Raw genomic sequence first — 13,355 nt, 5'->3', positions numbered from 1 at the left:
GGTATTTGGTATGGGGACTAAAAATAAAATGTGCAAATAAATCAATGTGTATTCAACCATATAACTTGCTTCACTGGATGAGGTATAAGTCTCCAGTTTTATAGGCCTATAATCTTACAAAGTATGATGATATTCAACCATTTATACTTTCTATTTAATTATAAAACATTTTTAATTCCCTTAAGGGTCATCATGAGCTATTTTATGCACTACTAAAAATGTTGGTGAAATCACTTTGTGAAAGAGGGAATGTTAATGCCCATCATTTCCGGCGCAAATGTATAATAAAGTTGGAATAGCTGGCCTTACCTGTGGGAATAGTTGAGTGGGGTTGAGAGACAGTCTTGAGGTCTCTAGCCATCCTGCCATTCTGAGTAAAAGATAATTTAACATTTTTTTAATAAACAAGCAGGGAGATAGAATACAGTAAGTAGTTTAGCTAAATTTTATCCAGCTTAGGCCACAAGAGCCTTATCAAAATAACTAACGTGTATTAAGTGGGGGGCAGATTGTACATGTCTTACAATTAATACAGGGGAAGTGAGCTCTGTGGAGACTACAGGTTCAAGCAGGTACTACTCCATTTTGAATATGGGACTTGCACTGTCAATCTGACGAGTTTGTTAGTACGAGCTACAGAATTTTTCCCCGCTCCCTAATTCTACTGGCATGGTCAATTCTGGAAAAATCTACAGAATGTTTTTTCACATAAAACATTAATGTGTTAATAAATCTGACATAAGGTTTGTACTTAGGTGCCTCAGAAGGAAAACTTGATTCTCTTCTGAGGTATCATCTTATAGAATCACTGATTTAAAGGAGGCTTCTATGTACTATTAATATCATGAGTTTTCTGGATGAATACAATTCTTCCCCTGCAAGACTGGAATCTAAATGTATCACCAAACTCTCTCTGCTGCCATCCAACAGCAGCTGAGATAATCTGGTAACATTTTTGGGAGAGCACCTATGTTTGCAACAACAGGTACCTGCATCTCTGAGGACAACCTTTTATGTTTTGGTGTGTGCATCTTTCTCAGACCTGCACTGTCTGAACTGGTTAGCTTCTTTGGTATACATTTCTAAATCATAATTAAAATAAGACAAGTTTAAGAACATACCATGGAACAGCAAACTGAGCAAGTAGGGAAAAGCTCTGTTAAATAGCTAGAAATATATTTTAAAATATATTTTTATAGAATCATATTTAATTACTATGGGGTTTTATTAAAGATAGGCCCAATCATAACCTGAGAGCTGAATCCTTCAGTTTTTAGGGATGCTCAAAATCCAGATCTGAATTTGGAATTTTGTGATCTGACCACATCTAGAGTCTATTATAGTCAACAAACTATGTTAAAAGATCATCAATGTTGAAAGGGCAAGCACTCAAAGTTAGAAAGTACCAAAATTAAGGTTGTCCGTGCAGCCCTATCTGGCTTCTTTGTGTATTTGCCTTACAATACAATCTTTAATAGCATGATTACATACTATGCTATTTTTGCCATCAGATTGCTGGCTCATATAGCGCACAGAACTCACAGTTCTCACTTCCTGAGCAGTTATTTAATATTTTATGTTCTCCTTACTGTTTAATGTATGGCACTAGGACTAATTTTCTACACACAGTTCAAACCCTACGCTGAGTACTGAATTATTAATTTCCTCCTGAACTTTTCTACAGCACTTAACATTAAAGTATCTCAGCTACCAATTTTAGGATTGTTGTACAAATGTAATAAAAAATTCTTCAGAAATAGTAATCAATGTTTTCAATATGAGTCATTGTGAATGCCCTACTAATACCACCTGTAGCACTTATGGTGAGGGAGGATACCTTTTCTTTGCTGGATGGTAAGCTCTCTCTCATTGAAGTTTTTTTCTTCCTTTTTTCAGAACCTTCAGAACAGAGACAACAAGAACAGATAATGTGACTTGTTTCTGTGAAAACTGTCAGTGTGGGCATAATTGTGTGTATCAGAATAAAGAAAGCACAGCTTAACTGTGCACTGCGTGCTGAAGAGGAGCTGTGTATAAGCTCAAAGGCTTCTCTCTCACCAACAGAAGTTGGTCCAATAAAATATATTACATTACCCACCTATCTCTCTCATATGCTGGGACCAACAAGGCTACAACTGCTGAGTGAATAACAGAGCTAGAAGGCATTTTTCAAATACAGGGAAAATCATGTTCCCTACTCATGTACATACTCCCACTGAAGGCAGTTCTTGCACGAGTAAAGCAAACAAAATTTGAACAATGCTTATGCTCCATCTTTAATCAAGTAATTACTTGTGAGTATAATAATTTTCCCTTTTGTAGCATCTTCCATCAGATATGAAAACACAACCAACATGAATTTATTTATCTGAATAACACTTCAGGTAAGGATTATGTATCCATTTTACAGACAGAAAAGTTAGAGGTACAGATTAAGTGACTTGGCCATGGCTATCAGGGAAATTAGTGGCAGAACCAGAAAACAGGCCCCAGTCCTGATCTATTACAGTCCCTATGAGTTTCCCCACAGATTTCAATGAATGTAGGCTCAAGCCTTGGTGAAATATCTATACAGAACTATGATGTACAGTAAAAGCCAACAATAAAATATGTTTAATACCCATTTTTCTCTTCATTTGTAAGGTATGAGTTTTGTCAAAACAGAAATTTCCCTCTGTATGAAGATTTGTTCTCTCCTGGTCTGTTTCTTCACTGATTTGGTGCTCTTCAGTGCTTGAGATTTGCCACAGTGATTCTGTGTCAGGGGATTCACTCTCAGTTTCAGCAACCTGAACAAAAATAAACCAGGCAAATGTTGGTTACTGGGGGGAGAAAATACCTATATAAAAAGAAAAAACCAAACAACAAATGCCTTATTTTTAAAACTATCAGCTTGCAACATGGCAAATCCAGTTGGCACTGATTATATGCAAAATTCTTCTCTCACTACCACATTGTGGAGCTTGCCTTCTGTATTCTGTGATCTCCACCTCTGTGGATCTCACTGTCAGGAGTTCCTATGCACAAGGACAGCAAAATAAGCAAACCAAAAACTGTTATATGAAGTCCAGGCAATTAGAGCAATATTCCATTAAAACACCCTTTGGCAGACTTTCCACAACTCTCTGGGATGCTCCTTGTAAAATCTACTGTTCTATTAATGACTTATACACTTTAAGGTCAGAAGGGTCCCTTGCTTCAAGGTCAGAAGGATCCATCATGATGATCTAGTCTGATCACTTGCACACTGCTGGTCACAGAACCACACCCACCCATTCCTCTAGCTGAGTTAATGAAGTCCTCAAATCATGGCTTAAATTCTTCAAGTTACAGAGGATTTACCTGAGTTTAAACCTGCGAGTGACCAGGCAACAGAGGAAGACAACTTCTTCCACCCGAACCATCTAACCCAGGGGAAAATGCCTTCTCAACCCCAAATACAGTGAGCAATTAGACCCGGAGAATATGGGCAAGACTCACCAGCCAGACACTTGGGGAAGAATTCTCTGGAGTAACTCAGAACTGTCCCCATCTAAGCTGCATCTACACTAGGCAATTCTTTCGAAAGAGCAGGCCCCACTTCGGAGCAGTGCATGCTCTTTCGACTATGAAATTGACAATAGGCACCACAGAATCGAAACCACTCTTCCAAACAGAAAAGAGGAAGAGGCCGCCCTTTCGACGTCTTTTTTCGAAAAAGGACATGTGTAGACACTCCGCATCCCACTTTTTTGAAAGATCGGGGTCTGCCATGGCGGTGATCAGCTGTTAGGCAGAGACGTGTTGTCCAGCACCTGCAGGACTCTACGGTCTGTGCAAGAAGCGGCTCGTAAAGACTGCAGGAATCTGAGAGTGTGCAGGCAGCAGCCCTTGCACGTGCTGCCCCTGCACACCTCGGTGACGCCCTAAGTAGCTGCCAGATGGCCATGGCCAGCACCCGGGCAGGTCAGAAGCCCTAGGACCCTTCCTCCGAGCACACCCAGGGCTCCTAAGGGTCCAGCTGTGGGGGAGGGAAGCACGTCCCCTCCTGGCTGGAGCATGAGCCCCGGGACTTGCTGGGGCTCTGGCAGGAGGAGGAGGTGCTCCAGTTCATGGACATGAAGCAACAGAATGAGGACGCTTTTGCCCAGCTGGCTGAGGGCCTGTGTACCTGCGGGGGGGTCACCCTTTCCGCACTCCGGACCAAGGCAGGAGTAAGGTCAAGGAGCTGTGGCAGGGCTACACCCAGGCTTGGGACTTGGCCAGCTGGTCAGGAGCTGCCTCCACTTTGTGCCCCTGGTATAAGGAGCTTAGAACCATCCTGGGCCCCTAGAACACCTCCTCCCTGCTGGCCATCCTAGGCACTTGGCTTAGGAGTCCCAGCTGGGAGAGGAGCAGGAGTAAGGACCATCAGCCAGCCCTGCACCACCAGGGTCGGGGAGCAGGGGCAGACTGCACAAAGGGGATGCCCACAGAGCCATTGTAGCCACAGATGGGTGATAGGGGATGGGGATGGGGATGGAGACCCAGTGCCCACAGGGGGACGGGGGCCAGGAGCCACGGGCAGGGGTCAGTACTCACAGCCTGTTCCTCTCTTCCCCCATTTCCGCAGCCACACCATCTGAGAGCTGGGACAGCCCTGCCCCATCGATTGTCCCAGACAGCCCCCCGGAAGTGAGGGAGAGCAACCAGCTGGAGCAACCCCCAGTGCCAGGATGGACCTGATCAAGGTGGAGCCATAGGTGGCCGGCGGAGGACCCCCACCTCGCCGCCTCCATCTGGCGCCATGTGAAGCTGGTGGAGCAGCACCTTCATTATGAGGAGCGGGAGGCCACCTGGCACTGGGCAGCCTGTGGGAAATTTACTCCTCACACCACCCAGCCTTGCCGGGGACCCTGGACAAGGGGGTGCTGGGGACCTGGAACCGGCAGGGGTCGCAGCCCTCCACCCCCACCCTGGAGTGATGGCCCACATCCTGGGCAACCTAGGTCCCCCTCGCTCTATAAATAGCTAGCCCACCCCATATATAGTTATCCCCCCTCCTGTATATAGTTGTCCCACTGTCCTCTGTAGAGAAAAATAAGTATTAGCCATACTTTTTGTAGTTTCTAATACATGGTTTTATTTTTCCCCAAACAACTGCATGCCATGTGCTTGGGGGAGGGGTGTGTGCGGGAGGTGGGCATGTGTGCGCAAGAAGTGGGGGGGTGCACAGGGGGCCTGCCAGAGTGGCCAGAGCAGCGCTCACTGGGTCCCTGGTCGAAGTACCATTGCAGGGCCTCCTGGAGCCTGAGCCCATCCTGGTGGGCCTGGTGGCTAGGGGCAGTGGCCGGCTGGGGGTAGCCTGTGCCAGCCTCAACTGCCCACCCCTGCGTGAAGGCCTTCCCCTTACTCTCCCCAGTGTTATGTAGAGTGCAGCAGGCGCCCACCACCTGGGAGACATTGAGGATGCCCACATCCAAGCAGGCCAGGAGGCAATGCAACCACACCTTCAAGAGGCCACAGGTGCACTCAATCAGCTGGCAGGTGTGGTTGAGCTGGCCGTTAAAGTGTTCCTGGCTGGGGGTGAGGTGGCCCATATAGGACCGCATAAGCCAGGGCTGGAGCAGGTATGCTGTGTCAGTCACCAGGCAGAGGCGCATGGTGGTGACCCCGCTGGGGGATGTAGGTCCCCGCCTCCAGCTGGGTGCACAGACCCGAGTGGCGGAAGACTCACACATCATGGGTGCAGCCGGGCCAGCTCACATATATGGCCTGGAACTGATCCCGGCCGTCCACCATGGACAGTAGGACCATGGAACGGCAGCCCTTCTGGTTAATGAATCACCCTCCGCTGTGCTCCTGGGTGTGAATAGGTACGTGGATCCTGTTGAGGTCCCTGAAGCAGTTCAGGAACCCCAGTGTGCTGAAGCCCATGATGGCTGTGTCCAGGTCCCTGATGCGGATGGCCCTCTGGAGGAGCATGGCGTTTAGTACATGGACCACCTGCAGGGAGGGGACATAGGCACCCGTGAGGGTGTGCAGGGTTCTCCCGGCCCCCCCAGGCCCTCAGCCCAAGTCCCTGCCCCCTCAACAGGTGTGTGCGCAGGCAAATACCTCCATCATGATGGTCCCAACTGTGGCTTTGCCCACACCGAATTGGTGTCCCATGGGGTGGTAGATATCTGGAGTGGCCAGCTTCCAGACAGCTATTGCGACCCTCTTCTCAACGGGGAGGGCATGCTGCATCTAGGTGTCCTGGTGTCTCAGGGCAGGGGCAGCCACTAGCACAGCTCCAGGAAGGTCTGCCGCCTCATCCTGAAATTCTGGAGCCACCTGATCATTGTCCCACTGCCCCATGACCACTTGCTCCCACCACTTGGAGTTGGTGGGGTAGCTCCAGAGCCAGCGTAGCACCTGGAGGGGGCACGGTCCAGAGGACCCCATGGTCTGGGCTGTCTCCTTCTGTCCCTGGAGTGGGAGGACTGCCAGGAGCTGCAGGGCGGCCAGCAGGCTGCCCATTCCATTGGCGGCAGCCAGCAGGGTTTCCAGCGGCTACTGCTCCATGGTCTTCTTGGCCGCAATGCATCTGTGGGGTTTGTGGCAGCTCTGCAGGCTTCGTGCTATGCAGGCTGAGGGTGTTGGGGAGGGGCCCTTTAAAGGAGTGACTTGCTGGGACCCCAGAAGAGCTTGGCTGCCCTGCAAACCTGCCCGTGGTGTTTCCTGCCCTATTCTTCTGGAAGTGGGTGTGAGTATATGTGGACGCTCTCTTTCTGGATGGCTCCTTTCAATGTGGTGCATGGCCCTTTTGACGGCGCTTGTCAATGGTGCCAGCCCCAGCCTGTGTGTAGATGCTCCTCTTTGAAAGGGCATATTTTGACTACTGTCTTTTGACCTCTTTCAAATGAGTGCTCTAGTGCAGACTTAGCTTAAGTGTCCCATCTCCATCAGTTGAGGATTTTTGCTGCTGGTAGTCACTGGCGGGCCACATGCCATCATGGGCAGTCCCATCATACCACCATAAACTTACTAAGCTCAGTCTTGAGGACTGTTAGGTTTTTTGTCCCTTGAAAGGCTGTTCCAGAACTTCATTCCTCAAAGGTTTTGAAACCTTTGCCTAAGTTCAAGCCTCAACTTGTTGATAGCCATGTGTTCTTATGCCCACATTGGGGCTTAACTTAAGTAACTCCTCTCGCTCCTTGGTATTTATCTCTCCGATATAGTAACAAAGAGCAATAATACCTCCCAGCAGCCCTCTTTTGATTGGGTTAACTGTATCAAAGCCAAGCTCTTTGAATCTCCTCTCATAAGGGAGGTTTTCCATACCTCGGCTCTTTGTAGTGGCCCTTTTTTGCACCTATTGCAGTTTGAATTAATCATCCTTAAATACGGAAGACCAACACCGTACATGATATTCCGGATGAGGTCTCAGTAGTGCCTTGTATAATGCTACTAACACTTCCCTTTCTCTACTAGAAATACCTTACCTGATGTGTCCTAGTTCTGTATTAGCCTTTTTCATATGCACATCACATTGACTGCAAGATAAGTATGAGCCATCAATCAATATACATAGGTCTTTCTCCCCCTTTGCCACTTCAAATCAATAAATCCACAGTTTATAGCAAAAATTCTTGTTGTTTGTCTCTAAATGCGTGACCTTTCATTATCAAGTTCATCCGATTTCTATTACTCCAGTTAACAAGGTCATCCACATTTTCCTGAAGGATATTCCAGTGCTCCTCTGTATTGGCAATGTCTTCCAACATTGTGTCATCTGCAAATTTTATTAGCACATTTCCCCTTTTGGTGCTAAGATCAGAAATGAAAGTGTTAAATAAGATTGGCCCCAATACCAATGCCTGAGGAGGTACAATCACAACCTCTCTCTAGCCTGACAGTTCATCTTTCAGCATGGCCAGTGGCAGCCTCCCCTTTAAACAATCTCTTATCCATCATTCAGTGCTCATATTTATGCCTATCTTCTCTATGTAAGTGATAACTTCCCATGGAGAACTGCATCAAATGTTTTCCTGTGATCCAGGTACATTAGATCTTCTACATTTCCTTTAAAAATTCAGTTATCTTCTCAAGGAAGGAGATCAGGTTTGTCTTGCCTGAGCTACCTTTTTTACAGCCACCCGATATTTTACAAAAACAGGCACCTTAAAAACTAACAGATTCATTCGAGCACAAGCTTTCTTGGGTGAAAACCACTGCATCAGATGCTTGTTACACGAGTCCCTCCTTTTTTTGCAGATACAGACTAACACAATTACCCTAGAGAGTTGTGTTGTATAGCAATTACCATTCACCTCTATGTCCTTAATTACATTCTCTTTCAAAATTTGAACAGTATCAACTGTCCTGATTTTAATTTGGTGAAAGAGTCAGTTTCATGGTTTCATACCACCACTGTGAAGAAGAAAAAAATATGTTTATGTTATTAAACTCTATCCTGCATAAGAAAAGTAATACCAGGGATTACAACAGAAACATTCCCAAATCATTTTCTGTGATAGCAATGTATAAAGCAGTAATAGGCATTCTTGTTGAAAGCAAGCCATGCTAAATTCTCAAGCAGAGAATTTACTTGTGCTCAGAGTTCTTCCAGCAGGTGTCAGCATAATAAAACAGAATTATGATAAATTTATTGTGAACTCCAAGTATGCAGGCTGTGTGTAAGAAGGCCTGAAGTTAATCAAGGTATCTGAGATGGGAACTCAAAATGAGGCTGCCAAAATATGCTTGAGTCATCAGCATTTCTGCCTTCCACATTGAAAAAGGTAGGTGTTATGCTGAAGGTAGCCACACGTGACGTATTACTGAACTCTGTACAGCAGCATGAAATGGTTTCATACAAACCTCTTCCTCAGGCTGGGCCTCTGAACATACAGTGCGTGGAGAAGAACACGGGGAGATTCCAAATTTAGGTATTTCCAGATCCACAGCTTGTGCAGGTCTGGGGCCAGGCAAATATTTCATATCATCAGTCAGGATCATTCTTTCAGATACTGTGAGGAAAGATTAATGATTGCTTTAGTTATACCCTTTGCTATGATGCATTTTAAGAGAACGTTGTGAGGAAGCTTTCTGACAGCCTGGAAAACAGGGTAGAAAAAGGAGGGATCTCAGGATGTTTAAGAATCAATATTTCAGAAGACAGAGTGCTTAATCAATGCACTTGAGAGCCTCTAGTGCTCCCCTACATTTCCTCCTTGGTTCACACACAAGCTTTCTCCTCTAAATGGGCTTCACTCCCCAGCCAACTCAGTGTCAACTATTTAGTCAGCTTATCTTCTTCAAACATCAACTTTCCTATTAAGGGATAACTTTCTGCCCACTCCCCTTCATTCTGGTGATTTTACAGGAGGAGAGGGTGACCAGGGAGCACACTAGTCCATGCACTACCATTTGTGGGTATGTGAAAGTCAATGGGAGCTGGACTCCTAAGTGCCTAAATCACGCTGAAAATGAGACTTAGGAATTCAGACACGTGCCTTTGAAAAATGTACCACGTCTAATAACAGGCAGCTGTTCAGGTGATGTCAGTGCGTTTTATCTCCCCCCAAGCTATTTTCAGAAGCGGTGAGCATCTGCAGCTCCCTTTGAATATAACTGGAATTTGAGTGTACAGCAGATCCATTGTTTGCAGAGAACTGTGAAAATCTGGTCTACAACTGGTATAAATCAGTTCAGCACCAAAAAAATCAATAGAACTGCATCAGTTCACACCAGCAGTGGATCTGGTTCAATGTTTAGGACACTATCCAAATTTACTTTGGTATACTTTTAATAAATAGAAACATAGGGAACATAGAACTGGAAAAAGACTCCTTTACGTTCTGCCTTATCTCGCTCTTCTATGTCGAGGGCTCCAGGTTGAAACAGGAAGTCAAATATCTTCAGTGAAGTTGCAGAGATACTGGGAGAACAATAAATTTGTGAAGGAGCTGACGGCAACTTCCAGGACAGCTGGAGAATGACAGTAGAGTATACATGGATGGCAACGTTTCTTTGATGTACAAAGAATGAAATGTTAAATGAACGCAATATTTGCAGTTTCACATTCTTGTACTAATGAATTCCCCAACCAACTCAGGGAAACACCCTCCTTTCCATTTTGTGTCTTAACTAGGCTGACTGTGTCCCTTTTGGGATGTCAGGTGCTATATTACAAGCAGTATAGCAGCGCTGCTGTAGAGCATCTGATGAAAATGCTCTGTCTGCTCTCCTGCAGCACAATAAAAACACATCCACAAAAAGAGGAATCCAAGCTGGTGGGAGACATAGTGCCTAGGCTGGTGTAATTCACTTTGTGCATGGGGGTGGGCTTATTCACACCCCTGTGTGACTTAAGTTTTACTGCCATAAATGATGGTGAATAGGAGCCTCTGGAGAGGCATACATTTCCTCAGGGGATCAAAATGGCTCAAAAGTATTTATTTCCAACACCATTTTCAGATTTAAAAGAAAGTTAACTATTCTAGTGAGTCTAACCTTTTCTCCACCCATTGGTGAAACCAGCAATTCTGTTGTGAAGTTACTGGTGAATGTAAATCCCTTGTAAGGCACCTACAGGAATGAGAAAATATTGAGGCCCAGTGATCATAAATCAATGAGGAACATGTTACTCCAATATACATACACATAGTTTGGTGAGGGGTCCATTTTGGTGATACTCATATTCATGGTTTTCTAGTCATCACATTATCACCCTTCTCACACAAAACCACTGTATAATGTCCATAGATATGAAATTTTACTGGAAGAAGAATTTATCCTAAATAGGTGAAATTTACCCCTTATCCAGAGAAAAATATTGGCACAAGACCTATCTATACCCCAGTCATAGGTTTAAGGGAAGCTTAAGTGGTGCATAAAGCTAAATGCCCTTAGGAGAGTTCTTTTTGTGCCTCTAAGTCTTTTGTATTAGGAAGAGACAATAATTATGACATGTTAACAAAGAATGCAGAGAAAAAACTGAATGCTTGCTACTTTGTTAAATTGCAGAAAAAGTGGTTATGTTCTCTTCCGTACCACTATGAGCCAGAATGGGATTTTTTTGGACAGTTATTTTAAAATTTACAATTTGTAAGGTCCTAGTCACCAGCATATAGTGCTGTGAAAATATACATATAAGAATTTACCTCCAGTTTTCAGAAAAATCCTAGCAAATGAATAAAGAAACTGTGATTGGTATATATATCAGTGTACTACAGTTGGACAATAAAAACAAAATCCAAAACATTTTTTCCAAAAGTCATGAAAATTTCACTTTCATCTTTCCCAACATTCCAAAGTTCAATGAAAAATTATGAATATTTCATAACTGAATATTTTAAATCAGTTCCTCAGTAAGTTGAAAAAATGAAAAAAATTGGCAAAAATTTCATTTGATATTGAAATTTTCTATTATATATTTAATAGGTAGAGCACATATCAGTTTGGAGTACTTTCAGGTTAGCTGAAAGTACAGATAATTAAAAGTGGAGACAAGTGAACAAGTTAATGAATGATAATAAACATAGTTCATGCAGGGGAGTTCTGTTCAGAAATATACTCAGTCAATTGGGAAATTCACATTCAAGTGCTAATAATTGTTAGAAAACCCATTTTCCAGCTCTGGGTTTTAAATAATATCTTTAGCTTCCTACTAAAGAAAGTCAGAGAAGAAGCTGCATTAACCCTGGAACTGAGGCAGGAATTATTGTGTCTATGAGTGCTATGTCTCATTCAGAATTGGTTTCCCTCAAATATTTGGTAACAGTAAGGGTTCAAGCAATTAAGAACATACCAGATAAGAGTCCATGTCAGTGACTTTGGAGATATCACTTTTTCCATCCTTTTGGTCATTTAAAGCTTGATTTTCATAAATGAAGGACTCTGGTGAAGATGTTAAAATACCAAAGTTGGTATTTGTATAGATATATTTAAAAGGGACCTTACCAAGACAAAACATTACATATAATACTAAAATATCCTTATCTGTGTTACTACACTTGAGAATACTTAAAAATGAAAACATACAAATTGGATGCACTTTTTACAATTAATGTTTAGTGTATTTTTTTCCTTTTTGTATTCACTCATTCTTTGAGCTCATTCAGCTCAAATAGAGAACACAGACCGAATTTTTTTTGGATTCATTTCTGGTTTTTGTGCTTAACTAGAACAATGTTAGAACAGCAAATTGTAATTGCTTTAATGTTTAAAGTAAAAAAAAAAAAAAGGGTATTTTTTTAAATATGGAAAAAAATCATGACAACATTTCAAATAATATTAAGAATTGTAAAATTATTGATTTTATGAAAGTCAAGTCTAGGTCTAAATGATGAAGATTGTTTACCATTTAGAAAAATACGTTCTTCATAATTTTCTTTTTTAGAAGAAGTCAGGTCCTCAAAGGTGGTGTCTGCTTCACTTTCCATGAGGAAGAGGAGAACAGCCGTCAGCAGGTGCTGAAGCACCTCTGTCTGGGGCCAGCACAAGCCTGGGGGCTGCTCTGGCACAGTGGCTCTCTGGAAAGATCCGTGTCTCCCAGGAACAGCTGAAGCCCTGCGCTAGCAGCTGTGCTGTCCCTTGAGGAGGAAGGCAAGCCTGCAGCAGGGGCAGGGAGGGGTGTCCGGTGGGACCATTTAAGGGAGCATCTTGCCAGGGATTCCGTAAGGCAATGGTGACCTGCAACCCTATCTGCTGTGATTCCAGGGGGCTGGACACTCTGTCCGCTCTCTATTTATAGAGTATATCGAAAGAGTGATTGATTCGTTTTGTGGCCTGGATGTGATCTCTCAACAGAAGTTTTGTTGGAAGAAACTTTCTTACAGAAACGTCTGTCAACAGATTGCTCTAATCTAGATATAAACTGTGAAATAAGGGCACATGAGGGAGAGCAATGCCTAATAAAGTAACGAAAGTTAGATTCGAATCTACTACATTGAATAGTAACAGAGATGTAACCATGTTAGTCTGTATTCTAACAAAACAAATCAGCAGAAATGTAGCACTTAAAGACTAACAAACTTCCTATTTACAAATTTTTGCTAGAAAGAACCAAGTAAATTTATGCTGATTTTTCAATTTACAAAACATAATTTTCACAATTATGAAGACTGTATTTATTGATGTCAGTCTGTACTGGAAATGGTATTGCTCTGGTGAAGGGGGTTTGTCCCACAAAAGTTCATCACTGAATAAATAATTTTGTTAGTCTTTAAAGCGCTACATTTCTGCTGTTTTGTTTTGTTGGGATTTAAATTGTCATCAGTTTATGACGACCCCTTTTGTTAAAGCACTGTTCACAGCCAATATGATGTAATGTATTTTGCAGTCACTGAAAATCATAACAGATGGTCAAAAATTAACTGATTCCTAAGACAAAATTAAATGTATCCACA

The 13,355-nt window shown here is 43.4% G+C and overlaps 1 protein-coding gene across 1 annotated transcript in view; it reads right to left on the bottom strand.

Annotated features, from left to right (window-relative positions):
• LOC142019288 (uncharacterized) overlaps positions 1-12,051 on the bottom strand; it is a 35,838-nt gene extending 23,787 nt beyond the window's left edge. The window contains exons 1-8 of the mRNA XM_075005944.1: positions 11,989-12,051; positions 11,756-11,902; positions 10,459-10,533; positions 9,801-9,933; positions 8,824-8,972; positions 2,621-2,789; positions 1,838-1,899; positions 310-370 (exon numbers count right to left, since the gene is read on the bottom strand). Of these exons, the coding sequence (XP_074862045.1) occupies positions 310-370; positions 1,838-1,899; positions 2,621-2,789; positions 8,824-8,972; positions 9,801-9,933; positions 10,459-10,533; positions 11,756-11,902; positions 11,989-12,051 (859 nt within the window). The remainder of the gene's footprint in view (positions 1-309; positions 371-1,837; positions 1,900-2,620; positions 2,790-8,823; positions 8,973-9,800; positions 9,934-10,458; positions 10,534-11,755; positions 11,903-11,988) is intronic.
• Positions 12,052-13,355: the final 1,304 nt, after the last annotated feature.

Source organism: Carettochelys insculpta, chromosome 11, assembly GCF_033958435.1.
Source record: "Carettochelys insculpta isolate YL-2023 chromosome 11, ASM3395843v1, whole genome shotgun sequence".
Classification (NCBI taxonomy): Eukaryota; Metazoa; Chordata; order Testudines; family Carettochelyidae; genus Carettochelys; species Carettochelys insculpta.
This window is presented reverse-complemented; position numbering and strand designations above follow the sequence as displayed.